The sequence below is a fragment of the Nyctereutes procyonoides genome, unplaced genomic scaffold, assembly GCF_905146905.1.
Source record: "Nyctereutes procyonoides isolate TBG_1078 unplaced genomic scaffold, NYPRO_anot_genome, whole genome shotgun sequence".
NCBI lineage: Eukaryota > Metazoa > Chordata > Mammalia > Carnivora > Canidae > Nyctereutes > Nyctereutes procyonoides.
In genome coordinates this window covers 55,345,057-55,362,722 of record NW_026575043.1, presented here as the reverse complement: position 1 = coordinate 55,362,722, position 17,666 = coordinate 55,345,057, and the positions used below count along the sequence as shown (strand labels likewise).

The following is a 17,666-nucleotide window of genomic DNA, read 5'->3' as shown; positions in this document are numbered from 1 at the left end:
TTTAAGGAATGAAACCATACTGTAAATCTTGTTCTGACTCCATGCTAAGTTACATGATCTTTTCTTTTTAAATGTTTTATCATTTATTCTCCCATTAGAGAGTAATAAAGTGTTTGTTATTAACTCTGGAATCTGACTTCCTTTAGTTTATTACCCAGTTTTGCCATTCCAGCTATGTGGCTTTAGCAAAGTGACTTATCTCTCTGTGCCTCAGTTTCGTCTTCTGTCCAAAAGGACAATAATGCCTGCTTCTGTTCTTTGGAGGATAATATTTGCATGATAAATATTTGGATATTTATATGAGTTAAGTAATATGTGTGAGGCACGTGAACAATGCCCCAGCATGGCAAATGCTGTGTTGACGGTTTCTACCCATTTTAGAGGCTATATAACATTCTCTCATTTTATGTCAGTAAGCTTCAGTATGGGATGGTTAGTGTTTTTCAGTTTGGGTTTTGAAAAATAGATTTTGAAAAAATATATATATCAGATGCCTAGTTAAATTTGAATTTCAGATAAAAAATAATATTTAATCTAAGTACAGCCTGTACAGTATTTGGGATGTACTTATACTAAATAATATACATTGTTTATCTGAATTCACACTTATTCAGGAGTCCTTTATTTTATCTAGCTATCCTCTTTTTCTATTAGAGAGCCTGTGTACTCACACATGAGAGTGGAAGGGAGAAAAGAGAATTTCAAGTAGGTGCCCATCACGGAGCCTGACTGGGGCTCCATCTCACAAACCTGAGATCATGACCGAGCAGAAATCAAGAGTAGATGCTTAACCAGCTGAGCCACCCAGGTGCACCATTATCTAGTTATCCTCTTAATTATAGTTTCTTTCTCTTCTGAGCATCACAGTGATTAGCATCCTGGAAGCTGCATCTTTGCACACAAATGTGTCTCCCAAACTTACTTTCCCATTTGAATCACCTTGGGGGCTTGTTAAAGTGCAGAATCCTGACCCTACCCCAGATTTCTTGAAATTGAATCTCCAGGGCTGAGTTGAGTGAATTTTTCACCAAGGCCCCAGGTGACTCAGAACCAAAACTTTAGGGTACACTCCTGTTGCCCATGTTTGTGATGTGCTAAGTGGAAGGTGGGGCAGGAAAATACTTTTCTTTGCTGCTCCCTGCCTGGTCGGCTCTCCCCATTGGGTGAAGGTAAATAAAGGGCCTGGCCTTGCCTAGCCTTTCTGGGGACTCCTCTGCCCAAGGCCTCTAGTCTGGGTCAAGGGTTGAGGGGGTGTCCCTTCTTCAGGCTGCCCCTCACGCTCAGCTCAGAGGCTGCCCCAGCTTTACAGGAAGTGACACTGAACTTTGGCAGCAGGAGGAATGGGTGGGGGCGGGAGCATGGGCACCAGGACCAGCTGCATTGATTTCTGTCTGCAGTTCTTGGAACGCCTGTCATGAGGAAAACAGACAGTGGATAAACAGTAAAGGCGGCATCGGCAGCAGGGAAGACGTGGCTGGCCTAGGAACTCGTCTCAGCTCAAGGTGCCCACCACATTCTGGCCACCACTGTGGGGGACCGGGCATGGTGCCCCTCAGGCCCAAACCTGAGGTCTCTGGAGATCCCACCATTTGGCCAGGTAAGGTTGAGCCCGGCCATGGGGTAGGACCTGGGCTCCCAGAATCGCTGCCCTTACCCTGTCTCTGCCTGGCCAGAGCCTCAGGGACTCACAGTCCATTCATTCAGTCCTTGTGGGTCTTCTCTGGTCTAGATTGGGCCATGCTGGGCCTGAGGGCTTGGTGGACAGAGCCTTTGCCCACCGCTGGCTCCTATCCCCTCTGAGTCCTGCCTGCAGGAGCACTCGCTTCTCTGACTTTGGAGGACAGATCTGATTTTTTTTTCATCACAGCCTCTGCCAGGCACCCCTGGAGCTGCCAGGCCACCGCCAGCTGGGCAGGCCATCCTTGTCTCCTCAACTCAAAGCCACAAAATTACAGCTCAGACGGGATCAATATGATCAGGTCGAGGGGCCTTCAGAGGATGATTTTGCTTTGAGGAGAGGTCATAGGGGCCTCAGACTTATAAATATATTATTATTTAAGAGAGGATTCCTGGTGATCTGTAATTGTTTGTTAGCTGGGGAGTCAGCCTCTCTCTGGCCTCCTGGATGCTCTCTGGGGCAGAGCCAATGTGTCCAGGCAGTTTAGGTTGCGGTGGGTTAGGTGCTTTCCAACCCCTGCAGGATTTGGGTCTGAGGAGGGAAACATTCACCTTTTTTCCACATTTATTTGCTGCTGAAAGCTTGTTCTGGGCACAGACATTTTGGAGGGAAGAACTCATCGAGCAAATATTTTAATTATAGTGTTGTCTTTCTTTTTTCTTTCTTTAAGTGTTTATTGTAGGCTGGGCATGGTTTTTGACTGAGGGAGTAGTGTTGTGACCAAGCCAGATGCAGACCTTGCCCTTCAGATTCAGAGTTTGTAGTCTTCATTATGTACCCCTATTGGAGAGGAACCTAGGCTTCAGAGAGATGGAGTAACTAGCCCAGGGTCACTCATCAAGAGGCTCCTACCAGGTTCAACTTTTCCTAGCAAGTGAAAGAAAATAGTCTCCACTTAACTAAATGGGAAACTAAGTCTGAATAATAGTGATGATGATAACAGCCAGCATTAATTGAGGGCTTACTATATGCCCGGCACCATGTTAAGCGAGTTCCTGGAAGTTGATATGATCACCCCATTTTTGTAAAGTTGTGAAAGCTAAGGTTCAGAAAAGTGAATTCACTTTCCCAAAATCACAGTTCTCAATTGGCAGGACTGGCGTGTGAACCCAGGACTTTGGCTTTCAGCCTCAAATACCTACTAAATAGGTACTTTCTGGGGTTCCTACTAAAGCATCGTGCACTAAAGAGGCAGGTTAGGATCATCACTTTCATAAAGGTCAAGCATTTGAGTGGGAAGTGTGCAATTGAGAATATTAATCCACTGCCGACTTTATCATACGCTCCACTAAGGAGTACAGAACACCTGGCATCATAATAGCAATAATATTAACAGTAACAACAGATCCCATCTATGGAGCATTTGAGTAATTCCAGTGTGTTTCTCACACAGGGGAAACCTGAAGAACTTAAAACACATAGTAGCTTTATTATTCCCATTTGACAGATTAGAGAGTTGAGGTGAAGAGGGACTGAGTCACTTGTCCATGATCATAGCCACAAAGTAGCAGAGCTGATTTGATTGTGGTTTGCCTGAACAGCTCCCAGAGATTCCCTGGCTCTGCCAGAGGCTGTTCCACAGAGCACATGCTGGTGTCTTTCTTCCTTCCGGGTCTCCTGGAAGCTCAGAGCAAGGAAATGACTCACCTCAGTCCCTTTCATCACTCAGTGGTGGTCCAGTTCTTTCCAGTTTGCAGTCTCCTTCTAGTCCTGCCTGAGACTCATATTTTTCCCCCTTAAATCATCTTCTCTAATCAGGTCAGCTGTAGAATATGGGCCCCAAAATAATAATGCCAGTGCAGCCACTGGATTTCCTGCTTGCTTAGCAGGATGGAAACTTTGATGTGGGTATGTATGTGTCCTTTAAAAAACCCTTTATTTACTCTGCTCTTGTTTTTATAAGATACGACTCTTAACGAGGCTTTAATTCAAGGTCAAAGAGTCTAGAAGTTGGCAAGAAAGCCCATTGCCCCTCTGGGCCTTGCCAGACACATAAACAGCCAATGGCTGGCTTTTTTCATCTCCTCTTTTAAACAGTCCCATTGCAACAGAACTCTTCCTTGCATGAGGAGGTAAAATATTTGAACTGACTGTATTGCCTGTTCCTAACTGTTTGCAAATGCAGCTGGCCCCCCTCATCTTTGTTTATTTTTTCCTTTTCTGTAGTTCAAGGAAAATAATTTATTAACTTGGGAATTAGGGATAATATTGTTCTGTAGCCCCGCAGCCGCCTGAGGCCCGGGCCAGCCTGCTCTGCTTGCAGAGTTGAGAGAAGCTTTTCTGTCAAAGGCCCAGCCGTGGCCAGGCCCAGCCGGATGGGGCTAATATATTCACAGTCATGATACGAAGACCCCAAGTGTCTGGAACCCTAGCCTCTGGGGACCAGCGGGGCCACGCCATCGACCTGAACTCCCTGGACTGCGCCCCTGTCTAAATCCATCAGGCTGGCTACCCCCAGTCTTGGACCACTGAATAATTTACGGTCCTGCGGAACGGCGAGCAGCGGGTCACTGGAGTTCATGGGTTAATAACAGGTTTGGTTTTCGATGTCAGCAGCTCTCTTGATAACGTATGAAAGAATCCTATTCTGTTGATTAGATTTTGAAATGGATCAATTTTTAATCAGCCAAACACCTGACTCACTCAATAAGAGTTGCATTGTGGAGACAGGATAGAGGCCGGCTTTATTTACAAGAGTGTTTGTTTTTTGGGGGCCATACGCAAATTCCCACTCAGATCCCTCCTCCTGGAAGAAATTGACCGGATTATCTCCCACCTCAAATGGCAGCATTTGATTCACCTTCTGATTAGTTGGGAAATCCATGGGTCTGTTTAAGAGATAAGAACAGCAGCTAAAGGGTTGATTTAGTCATCCGTGGTTATTGATAGAAAAAGCATTTATTTGCCAATGGAGAAGTTTTGCTTAATGTAACAGCAAGGAAGAAGGGAGGAGACAAAGGGAGTCCAGGCAGTAGCCAGGGGTGGCAAAGGCGTTTTAGCTCTGGAGGTAGTTGGGTTTTTAGCCCTGTTCTCAGATTTTCAGAACAACCTATGGAAGTGGGCAGAAAAATAAACTGGGTGCATATGGATTCATTTTGGAAGGGAGTTGTTCTGATCATTTTATTTATCCATTCAGCAAACATTTGAGCCCACAGTGTGTTCCAGGCTCTTTGTTGACCCGGGATGAAGCCATTACTGAGAGAGACACAGTTGCTGCCCACACAGAGCACACATTCTGGTGAGAGGCTGAGGCAGGCAGTTTAGAAGAAATTACAGAGTATACGAAGTGCTGCGAGGAAGCTCTGAGGAAAAAATAGCAAGAATATCTAATTCAGATTGTGGTTCAGGGAGGTCTCTGTGAGTGAAGAGAAATGGAAATTGGCCACCAGGCAGGGGTGAAGGCCTAGAGGCCAGTGGGCTGGGGGAGCCAAGAAGGGCCAGGTGGCAGATGAGAGGATGACAAGGGGAGAGAGAGAGGTAGAAGGGAGACTGGAAAGGTAAACAGGGCCTGAGTTAGGTAGAGGAAGGACTTTGGGTTTTATCTGCAGTGCCATAGGGAGCCCTGGAAAGGTTTTGAGCAAAGGAGTGGCTTAAGTTTGCCTTAGGAAAGGTCACTCTGAGGAGAAGGGGCTGTAGGAATGGTAGACCACTGCGGGGTCTCCTGCAGCCATGCAGTGAGTGGTGATGGGGATATGGGCCAGGGACACAGCATGGAGTGGGGTGAAGGAGATGGGCTCTCCAATTCTGGTCCATGGCCAGGTTCCTAAGGACATGGTACTTTGGGCCAGCTGGGGCCCTCGGCCAGCCTGAGGAGGCTGGTAGCCCATGGTGGTCTGGTCCCATGAGAGTGGAAGCATTCTTTGTGACAAAACACTGCTATATGTTGGCTGGTCCTCCAGACTTTTCCTCAAACTGGAAGAGCCAGGAACAGGGTGGTACAGAGGTTGCAGACTTGGGCTATGGAGCTATGGAGTCAGATGTGAGGGCTTCCAATCTCAGCACTGCCTTTTATAAGCTCGTGACTTCAAACAGACTGCTCTTTGCACATATAAGCAAGTGACAATAAATCTCAATATGGAACTTTCCAGAAGGACTCATAAGAAACTGCCAACAGTGATTGCCCTTGGCAGGGAGACTTGGTATAGGAGGGAGATTGACTTTGTCCTTTATACCCTCTTGTAGCCTCTGAACTTTTGCCACAGGCAACTATTACCTGGTCAAAATTATCCATGGCATTTGTGATATACTGTGACATTCACCGGGGTGGACCTGCAGTGGCATTTAGAGCAAGGACTGGTGTTAGTACCCTTGATTACAGATGAGGGTCAGAGAGGTACAGTCACTTGCCTACAATCACACAGTTGTACTTGTGGGCTCTGGCCCCTCTTGGGCCCGACCCTTTTCTCTTCCCAGTTCAGCTTGTCTTTCTTGTCACTGTTGGTTGAGGTTGTGAATTTGGTAGGACTTGGAGGAGCTGGACTTTCCCGGCATGAGTAGCGATTTCTCATTCCCCAGTGCTCTGCTCCAAGAACCATTGATTAGGTGGCTTTATTTATTAGTTTAATCTTTGTACATCCCTCAGTGCCGCTGTTCTTGTACCTGCATTGTCTGTCTTTTGGGGTGGGGCAGAAGAGCCTGCATGCATACCTATGTGTGTGTCTACAGGCCTGAGAGTATCCGTGTGGCTTTGGGATGTGGGGGAGGATGCCTCACTTCCCAGCTGCCTTTTATGCCCAGCAGATTCTCACAAACATCTTAATCTAGGCATTGCACAGAGTAATTGCTTGCTGATGGATCTCAGTAGAAAGAGCTATCTGACCTAGTGCCAGAAGGCCTAGGGTCTAGTTCTGGCACATCCACTTGCTTGCTGTGTGACCTTGAGCAAGCAAGTTCTCAGTACCTCAGTTACTCATCTGTAAAGTGGGAGTGATGTTAATATCATCTCCTTCTTGCTTTGAGCAGGTGGGGTACACTCCCACCCCAGGACCTTTGCACTTGCTGTTCTCTTTTTTCTCACTTGTCACCATAGCTTGCTACTTCACTTGTTTCATCATTACTCAAAAGTTAACCTTCTCAGGGATGCCTTCTCTGGCCACTCTACCCAAAATTTCACAATACACTCACACACACACACACACACACACACACACACACACACACACTTAAACACACATCATTCCTTCTCCCTCTTATTTTCCCTGCCATGTATTTTTTTTCTTCCTTAGCACTTAACATGATTGATCACAGTGTATCTTTTAACCATTTAGCTTCTTTACTAATTTCTCCCACCAAAATATCAGCTCCAGCAGGATGGAGATATTTGTTTCTTTTGCTTACTGCTGTCTTCCTAGCATCTAAAATGGGGCTTGGCACATAGTAGGTGCTCAGCAAAAACTGTTGAAAGAATGAGGTAAATCAATGGAAGGAATTTAGAACAGTACCTGGTACATAACAAGACTCAATAAATGTGATTTATTCTTACTAATATTACTGCTGAGCTTTACTGAGCCTCAGTTTCCTACCCATAAAATGAAGGTGGTGTTGATGATAGCTATCATAGAGTTGTTGTGAACTTTTAGTGATATGGATATTGAATTTAAGCTCAATATGAGCTCCCAACGTAGTAATTCTTTAATAAAAAGCTATTGTAGTTATAAGTACAAAATGAATAATGAAGGCTCCCTGGTTATGGCAGCACTTCTAGGAAGTGGAGTTAGTGTCTGGGACCCAGAGATCAACCCTCACCATCCTGTCACTTGCCCAATTAGCTACTACAGTTTTGGGGGTTGGGGAGCACTATCCTCTGGTTTGCCTTCACCTGCTACCTACTCAATGTCCACTCAAGGTTTGCAAACATCCCCTGATTCCAGCTTTCTCAAGGGGTACTTTTCCAAGCAAAATTTACTTGATTTTGTTTTTTAAAAAGTGTGGAAATTGTTTTTTAAGAAGGGAAAGACCAATTGATATTTAATTTTCAAAGGAAACATCTTCTGTGCATTGCTATTTGGATAAAAGCCAGACCTGAGCAGCACAATTTGTAATTTTTGTAAATCCAAAAGGCAGAGCCCACCTTGGCCAGGGGGATAAGATTTGTTCATTGGACTAAGCCCAAATCCTGAACCCCAAGAATGGAGGAGGAACCTGCATCCAGGACTCTTAGTTGGAGGCAGCAGAAATGGACTCAGCCTTCCACCAAGACTCATGTAAGAAGGGACTTCTCTACCAACAAGAAGGAGCTTCTGATGCTGGCTAGCCAGAAAAGCATGACAGATGTTCATAACAGTTGGGAGGGAGTAGGATGGGGTGGGACGGGGATCCTCAGCTGAAAATAAGGGGTGGTTGCTAGATGCATTGAGAATTGGTGCTGGGGCATTGGTCATCCACTCTGTGGCCTGAGGCAGGGGTAAAAGCAGATTAGCAGATGCTGTCACAGTCCCCTGGGACTTTTCAGTGCTCTGTCAAGCTTCCACCTGCTGATGATTCATCTCTGTGCCCTGGGGTTTTTTGTCTAAAGCCACAAGACTACTTTGCCTGAGAGTGGGGCTAGCCAGAAGTGCTGGAACATAACCCCTGGGAGTCGCTCTCCATCTCAGGTATTGGTGAATAAATACCTCAGCTCCCTTACCCCTGAGTGGAATAGTTCCTAGGTCTCTTTTGCACTTTTTTTTAGGTGGTGGAGATTATAGGCGATTTTTGTGTTTTTGCTTTCTTAAGGAGGTTTTTAGGTTTTCAGCATTGGGACTGTATTATTTTGTACTTTGAAATTGAGCTGCCGCAGAGAGCACCAGTATCCCCAAAAAGGTTTGGGGTGGGGGTAGGTGAGGATAGCACGGAGCTTGGTAGCATCTCTGTTTTTGCTCACACTGTGCACAGAGCAGTTCAGCCTTCTGCACTGAGCTCAGGAGAAGGGGGAAAAGTGGAAATCACACTGTATCGTTTAAGGCAAAACTAAAGGGGTTGGAATCAGTCCAATAAAAGGCTGATGGCCTGACTTGGTTTGCATTTAGGGAGTTTTCTGGATTTGAAACTTCAGTGGAAAAAGGTGTTTAAATTAGCTCATTATCTCTTGAACATCCACTGTATGACAAATATTGTGCTAGATACTTTTTGGGGAGAAATGAGTGAGACTAAGTCTTCAGAGTCTTTTTTTTTTTTTTTAAGATTTTATTTATTTATTCGTGAGAGACACAGAGACCGAGAGAGAGAGGCAGAGACACAGGCAGAGGGAGAAGCAGGCTCCATGCAGGGAGCCCGATGTGGGACTCGATCCTGGGTCTCCAGGATCACACCCCGGGTTGAAGGCGGCACTAAGCCGCTGAGCCACCTGGGTTGCCCCAAGTTTTCAGAGTATTGAGAGAACCCACAAGCAGCCATGAGCAGAGTGGACAGTGGTGGCAGGTAGCCTAGGGGAAATTGAAGCCCAGGGCATGGGAGCAGAGGAAAGACAGATTAGATCAACTGAGGAGCCTGGGAGAAAGGACAGAACATTGATACAAGCCTTGAAAGCTGGAAGGCTTATCAGGCTGACAGACAGAGAAGTGTACAGCATGGACGAGGGCCCAGAGTAGGAAGGTCAGAGCCCAGCCTGGGATGCGCCGAACAGGCCAGCTTGGCTCATGTATGGAAGGGAGATGGGGAGTTAGGCTGGGAGAATGCAGGGTTCTGAATGTCAGGAGGGGATGCTGGGTAGCTTGGTGGGCCATAGGTGGCCATAGAAGGTGTTTGAGCAGGAGAGTGAGATGTTTGGAGGTGTACTTAAAAGATTCTTTTTATCACAAGATTTCTCAGCCACCACACTATTGACATTTTGGATCATTTGGTTGTGGGAGTTGTCCTGCGTATTATAGGATGTTTAGCAGCATCCTCGGTTTCTACCCACTGCCTCCCTCCTAAATGTGACAACCAGAAATATCTCTGTATATTGCCAAATGACCCTTGGGGGGGTCAGAGTACCCCAGCGGAAAACCACTGTGTCAGATTGAGTGGGAGCAGGAAGTCCAGCCAGGGAGCAGTCAGCATGCTGGTGAACAGTGATGCAGCCCAGAAGTAGGGCAGGAATGGAGAAGGAGGACACAGGTGCTTGAGGCCTTTGAGACAGGACTAGAAGGCCAGGGATTAGAAGGTTAAGGAGACCATGGCAGAGAGAAATGTTAGAGCCATGTCTTCCATGGGCCAGGGTCCAAGGTTCAGGACCTAATGGGTCCATGACGTTAGGGGCAAATGGAAAAGGAAGAACACGTTGGGAGGAGAGGGCTGGGGGAACCCAGAGCCCATGCATCTTGGGGTGTTGCTGGGCCTTGATACAAGATGAGTTTTTAGTGAGGGGGGAGGGTGGTATTGTTGAATGAATGAATGAATGAGGCACTTTATAAAAAGGACTGAAATTCAGGAGGGAGCTAAAAGACTGTTATCTATGCCATCTAGTGAGTCCCTGCTAGGTGCACACGGATGGGTCCTAGTCACCTCCGTGGCCTCTGATCTCATGGAACTTATAACCCAAATGAGGAGGGGATGCTGAACAAGTAAATACATAGATAATAAATACATGATTATAGGTGGTACTCAGTGCCAAGGAAGGGAAGCAAGAAGGAGTTTGTGTGTTGGGAGCCAAAGATGGGAGAGGCCCAGCAGTTGGTCAGGGGCTGCCATTAACGGGGTGGCCCACATTTGGCCCAAGAATCTGCTCATTCAAGGTCGCTTTGGTGGGAACAGAGTGACAAGCCACCTATGGCACAGGAGAACAGTGAGAGCAGACCAGACAACTGGGTGATTTCCTCAAATATGAGGAATAACCAGAGCAAGCTTTGAGGAGCTGAGAACAGAAAGCTGAGTAGAAGTTTGCAGGGGCAAGTGTAAGGGAACAGCATATGCAAAGGCATCATAGTCGTGCTTGATAGAGACCAGGGTTTATGGGGAGATAGAGCTTGACCCATTTCCTTAAACCTTATAAAAAAGGATGATTTTCCCTCCTGGCCTCCAACAATGAGGACCTTAATTGGTGGGTTGATGTGTTGGATGGTGTCTGAGGTTCTCAGAACCCTGATTTTCTCCTCTCTTTTTCTCCTGTTTCTACTCAGTCTATTTTCAAGGGAGCAGGTGGAGGGGCCCACAGATGCCCCCTGCCCCCGTACACCTTAGCAGTTGGCAACCTGTGGATATTTTGAGAGTGTGATTTTTTTAGTTCCTTCAATGCACTGCTGGAGAGAGCAAACTTAACTTTTTCCTTTTTTTATAAGACCAATTTAAAAAAAATTTTTTTTCCCAGAGGAGGCCATTGGCTATTTCAGAAATAGTAAACAGGAGTCAGCGCCAGGGCATAAGTGGTCGGTTTTAATTAGAACATTAAAGTATTTTAACGCTTACACTTTATATTTTTGCGAACTTGATTATATAGCATTTTAAATACCTGTGAACGTTTTAAGGACTCTCGGCGATACATTATTTGCAATTTCACAGGAAACTTCTATTTTAAAAGCAAAGCGGTGTGCAAGTGGCTGTGGAGGCTTGGCAGCAGCAGCTACACTGTATAATGAGGAACCACGTGATGGGGGGTTGGCAGACAGCAGCCTGCCGTCACCCAGGCTTCCTGGTGACCCTGTTCTGGAGAGGCTCCTGCTGGGTGCAAGGGATTTGTGGAAGTCTCAGGGTTCAGCTCGGGTTTCCAAGGCCTGAGGATTCTCTACCCCCAGAATGCATCACAAGGGTATTCCTTGGTCTCTCACCCTCTCTCTGCCACTTGGGGCAACTATTCTCCACCCAGAATCCAAAGGAGGCTTCTTAAAACATAATCAGTCTTGTCACTCACTTGCTCAGAAGCTTTCAGAGGAAAGTCAAGACACATCAGAGTCTCCAGGCCATGGGTGGTCGACTCTGCTGACCTAGCCCCATCTTCTCTTGTTATCCCTCATGTCACCACAGCCCAGCCACTCATGCTTTCTCCTTATCCTTTTTTTTTTTTTAATTTTTTTAAATTTTTATTTATTTATGACAGTCACACAGATAGAGAGAGGCAGAGGCACAGGCAGAGGGAGAAGCAGGCTCCATGCACTGGGAGCCCAACGTGGGATTCGATCCCAGGTCTCCAGGATCGCGCCCTGGGCCAAAGGCAGGCGCCAAACTGCTGCGCCACCCAGGGATCCCTCCTTATCCTTTTATACTCTGAATGTTATTGTGCCTCTGCTATGTGCCACACATTGTTCTGGACACTGTGATGTAGCAGTGAGCAGGCCAGCAGAATTCCCTGCCTTTGTGGAGCTGCCCTGCTAGTCAAAAGACACAGGTAGCAAAGAGACAGATGAATGCCTGGTGTGTGGGGCGGGAGGGGTGCTGGTTTTGATGGGGGCCGGCGATTAGGACAGGATTAAGAGGTGACATCTAAAGGCTTAAATTGAAATGAGAGAACCAGCCAGTGGTGTGCTAGAGTTGCCTTGTGCGGGACCATGAGAGCTTATTGCCCCCATCTGTTCCCAGCAACTTGTTCAGTGATGTCTGGCTGGTTGCTCGGATTCTGCCATGGTGGGACTGTTTACACCATGGAAATGGCAGATGCTACAAACTAGGACTTTTTCCCCAGAGAGCTGCTTGTTAAGCATTTACCAGCACACATGTGGAACAGGTTAGACAGAAAGCCTGGGAGGGGTTCCAGGCATTCCCTGGGGGGGAATGTGTTTAGAAGACTTGAGGAACATCACGAATGGGACTAAGTGAGTGATAGGGAATGTGAAAGAAGACAAAGCCAGAGAGTTCCTTAAATGTTTTGGAGTTCTGAAATAGTCTAAGCTTGTTTGCATGCCAGGACTTTTGCACCTGCTATTCCTCTACCGTGGATGTTCTTCCCATGGCTGGTTAATTCAGTTCCAATCTCCTCCCAGAGAAGCCTTCTCTGACCATTTTTGCTGATGCACAATGGGAATCCTCTGGTTCCCTTCCCAATACTTGTTTCAATTTGTAATTGGATATTGAGTTGCTGATTGAGTTAGAATCTGTCTCCCCCATTGCAATGTAAACTCAATGTCTTCTTGCTCCCTGCTGTCTTCCCACCTTCCAGTAAGGATCCAGCCTGATTCTAGTTGCATAATCTCTAGGTCCCTTATACTTAACCTGGAAGCAACACAGAAGCAAATGGAGGCCTCTCTAATAATGGGCACAGTAATTGTCCCCCAGCTGCCAACCCCTGTCAGTGAGAAAGAACAAGCTCTCTGCTCCTGTTGAAGATTTGGGAGACATTGGAGGTTGAATATTCCTATGATATCATGGCTGGCATTTTTATTGTCATGAGAGTAATAGGTGTCAAGAGTTCAGGACTTAAGATGAAGTTTATTTCATGATGGAGAAAGTACCCAACCTACTGGCATCTGGGACCATGTGGCCAAAGGTGCATTGAGGAGAGAAACATTTTGATCACAGGGAATAGATTTGACTGACCTGATTATTTCATTTTATAATGATGAGACCCTAGAACATTGATTGAGGTGATCAGCACTTAGGTCTTTCATAGTTAATGAGGAACTGTTCAATTTATATTGGAAACAGTCACTTCCCCGGGGCCCTTAATGAGGTGTGTGGTAATGGGAGGGGAAGGCTGTCACTATCGCAGAGGTGGGTGTGGACCAGAGAGGAAGATGGCTCCTTGTTCAGGCCATCAAGTCACCTCCCTCTGTTCTTGAGGGTTTAGATCCTGTCTCTGCTCTTCCCAGCTGTACGCTCTTTGGCAGGTTGGTTAGCCTCTTACAATTCAGTTTTTCCTCCTGTAAAAAGGGCCAATGGTGCAGTTGTCTTAGGGAGTAGTTCATGGCATAAGAGGATTTAAAGAGTTGTATCAAATCTCAAAAGGTTTCAGAACCTGGTCAACACTCAAGAAGTATTACTGTTATTGGAGCTGTCAGGTAATGGTGTTGGCGCTTCCAAAGCCTATGAAATGGGAACATGGTAGGCTTGTTCCGGTATAACAAGGACCTTCCTAAAGAAGATGCCCTGAATAAAAAGTTGATACAGAATTTTCTGGCTCTTCATCTTGAGGCAGAGCAGGTTTAACCAGAAGGTAATGTACCCAAGTGCTTAGCATTTGACCCAGCTTGTGGGAGCAGTTACTAATTTTATCATTAATCCGTGAACTTTTATATTTCTGTGTGTATTGCTATGAGTGGACTTTGCTAGTTATTGCTGCTCAGTTATTCAGTTTTGTGTTACAGGAGAGGGCAGGGGTCTTTGCCTCATTTGCTGCTCTATCCTTGGTGCCCAGAACAACACCTACACATAGTAAGTGTTCAATAAATATTTGTCAAATGAATGAAATTATATGCCTGTAGGGGTTTAAAACTGAAAGACTGTATCCCAGAGAAATGGAAACTTAAACTCACCCAAAAACCTGCACGTGTTTGCAGCAGCATTATTCATAATAGTCCTAAAATAGCAACCCAGCTGGTCTTCAGCAGGTCAGTGGTTGAGCAAACTAGCACATCCATACCATGGAACAAAACTCAGCAATTAAAAGGAATGAACTGTCGATAAACTAACAACTTGGATGAGTCTTGAAGGAATTCTGCTGAGTGAAAAAAGCTAGTCCCCCAAAAGATGACATACTAGATGATTCCATTTATATAGCATTCTTGAGAGGACCAAGAGAAATGGAGAACAGATTAGGGATGGGAACAGGGAGGGAAGTAGGTATGGTTATAAAAGCACAACATAAGGGACCCTCATGGTGACGGAAATGTTCTGTATTTCAGCTGTATCAATGTCAGTATCCCGGTTGTGGCTGTAAGTTATCCCCATAGGGGCAAGGGGATGAAAGGTACAGGAGAGTTCCTCATTCTTTGTTATGACTGCATGTGAGTTGACAATGATCTAACAATAAAATGTTCAATTTTTAAAAAGGATGAAAAGTATTTCATTAAATATTAGAAATGCAATGGACTAAAAAAAAAAAAAGAAGTGCAATGGACTTCAGCCCTACTATGTGAAACGTTAACTCAGATCTTTTCAACAGCTGCACAAAGTAGGTGGATGTGATGTCACCATTTTGCAGGGAGGGAAACAGGCTCAGAGAGTTAAGGGACTTGTCTGAAGACACCCACCTGGCAGATGGTGGAGATGGGACTCAAACTTTGGAGTGTCTGGCCCCAAACCCTGAGTTCTTTCCTCTAGACTTGCAGCTCTGAGTCTCTCTGGTTTAGATGCTGAGCAGAGCCAAGTTCACCTCCCTTGTGTGTCGTCTTATGATGTCTGACCATGTAGCCAGACACCATAGCTTCTTAAGTGACTGGCAACTTTGTAGGGAAGAGATAGCCAAGGATCTGCCTGGGTTGCCTGCCTGACTGCTCTTGAATGACCTGCTGACCTCAGGACTCACAATCCTGTCCCAAGCCCTCCTTCTTTGCCTTATGTGTGAATGTCAAATGTGTAGTGTTGGTGTTTTGTGCCCATTTTACAGTTGGGAAGATTAAAGCACAGGACAGAAAAGGAACTGGGGGTTGTTTCAAGTGGAACAAGCGTGGTCCTCTACAGCTCTAACACTTTAGGGTGGTGATCGTAGTTCCTTTGATTTGTCTTGCACAGTTGCTGTTCCCAGCACATCTTCCGCCCTGTGATGTGGTGGCCACTGGCACAGATGCCAAATCTAGGCAAAGCCTGGCAAGTGCTGAGATCAAGTGTTTGCCTTCAGATTACCAGACTTTGGCCCAGGACAAGTGTTTTCTCTTCTCCAAGCCTCACTTTTATCACCTAAGAAGGGGGTAATAATGAAGATTTTTTTTTAAATTTTTATTTAGTTATGATAGTCACACAGAGAGAGAGAGAGAGAGAGAGAGAGAGAGAGAGGCAGAGACACAGGCAGAGGGAGAAGCAGGCTCCATGCACCAGGAGCCCGATGTGGGACTCGATCCTGGGTCTCCAGGATCGCGCCCTGGGCCAAAGGCAGGCGCCAAACCGCTGAGCCACCCAGGGATCCCAATAATGAAGATTTTAAAAGAAAACAGATAACACTTGCTAGGGAATAGCAGTCACTGGCAATGCCTGAGGTCTAATCGGGAACTCTATCTACCCTGAGGCCCAGAGCTCTGACTAGAGAATGCTGAGAGAAGCAAAGCCTCCCTCCCCAGATGATCTTCCCTGACATGGCTCCTCACCTGAGTTCTCCTTAGCTGTTGTTGAGCAGGATAGCACTGCTGTGATGGGGGCCACCCAAAGGATCTGGGAGGTTTCCTGCCTCAGGCGGCATTTAAACTGAGAGCTGAAAGGTGACTAGGTGTTGCCAGCTGGGTGAGAGGAAGGGGAAGGAAGGGCATTCCAGGGAAAGGGAACAGCAGATGCAAAGGTTCAGGGGTCAGAAGGTTCAGGTACTTTGTGGAAGCTGAAACCAGGGCATCAATGCTTGAGCATTAAATAGGCCCAAGCAGCACCCAGTCATTCTGGAGGGATCCCAGGGGGCTCATGGCCAGGTCAAGAATTTAGATTTCATCTTGAGGGCTAAGGGGAGCCAAGGAGGGTTGAACAGAGGGGTGATACAGCTAGACATACACTTCAGTAAAGTGGCTTTGGCTTCTGTGTGGAGTGGAGAGGAGCAGAGAGAATCTCCAAACGGAGGCGGGGAGGCCAGCGCGGAGGCTGCTGCAGCATCTTGGTGAGAAGTGACAGGGACTGGAGCAGTGCTGTGGGAGTGGACCTGGGGAGAAGTGCACCAATTCAGGACATCTGTCTATATCGAATTGACAGAGCTCAGCAAGTGTCAGCAAGTGGCCCAAAGAGGGAGCATCCTGGATGAACTGGATTTTTGACTTGCATTCTAGGCCAGACCACTTAGAGGAGGCCCCTTTACCTCTCTATTCCACAGTCTCACCTGTGAAATTGGGAGTAATTTCCATCTCCCCATTTTTTGGCATCTTTGGTCTCTGGGAGGGTCAGATGAAATGTGCCTGGAGCTATTATTGCCTCACAGTGAGCAACAAAAATCCCAAATCCCAAACCCCACCCAGAGACTGTGACCATCCCCAGGGGGGCGAGGTCCTTGGTGTTAAAGACACAACTCCCTTATTTTGTCCAGTGGTTTTCTAAATGTGCCATAACCTGATCAGCTTAATATAGATATACCAACTCTTGCTTTGCTTTTCTTATTTTAATGGTAAAGACTGGCTTTGGGCTCTCATCTCTCTTCCTGCTTATCTGAGGAGATGTGCTGAGAAACAGTACCATCACCAAATAGCAGATTACACCGCAAGCACAAACCAGCGTTTATGGAGCACCGACTGTGTGACAACATCTTCCTGTGTGATACCTCCTTCTCTTTCTTTTGGACTAAGAAGTGGTGGAGTCCAACAGACTGCAGTTTTGTGTCTGTCTGTGCCACATCCTAGCTGACTCCAGCAACTCCCAGCCTCAGTTTGCCCATCTGTATAAGGGGTCAATCTAGACTCACCTCAAAAGGTACCTGAAGAAGATAGTGAGCCCACTCCTGACAGGAACCAGGTGGCTGGGCATGGCGCCTGGTACAGAGAATGGCCTCTGAAGAGGCAGCTGGCAATAAATAACCTGTGAGGCTAGCCTTGTTCCTGTTCACGGAGGGAAGTGAGATTTACAGCCCCAAAGCTGCCATAATAGATATCCCAACTCAGCCATGCCCTTTCAAGGAAGACCTGGAGAAAACCCAGTGGGGGTCATCACTGGCAACTCCAAATGTGACTGGATGGCCTGTGCTTCTCCCTGTGTAGCCCCCTGAGAAACTAGATGGGACCATTGAGGGGTGTGGGTTGGTTGGACCCTGGTTGCCCAGCCAAGAGGGCCCATTGTTATTTTTACCCCAGCCAGTCTGGAACCTTTCAGAAGTCCGAACAATGGTCACCTGTGGTTCTGTGCATGTTTTATAGAATAGCACTATAGTAGTGTCCTAGGGCTGCCATGACAAAGTACCATCAGTTGGGGGCTTAAAAGAATACAGAAATGTATTCTTTCACAATTCTGGAGGCCAGAAGGTTGAAATCAAGGTGTCAGGAGG

At 46.5% G+C, this 17,666-nt stretch overlaps 1 protein-coding gene across 1 annotated transcript in view; it reads left to right on the top strand.

The window, feature by feature from the left end:
• Positions 1–1,080: 1,080 nt before the first annotated feature.
• The window catches only part of CUX2 (cut like homeobox 2), a 231,915-nt gene continuing 215,329 nt past the window's right edge, over positions 1,081–17,666 (top strand). Inside the window, exons 1-2 of the mRNA XM_055323281.1 lie at positions 1,081–1,086; positions 1,484–1,597. Of these exons, the coding sequence (XP_055179256.1) occupies positions 1,081–1,086; positions 1,484–1,597 (120 nt within the window). The remainder of the gene's footprint in view (positions 1,087–1,483; positions 1,598–17,666) is intronic.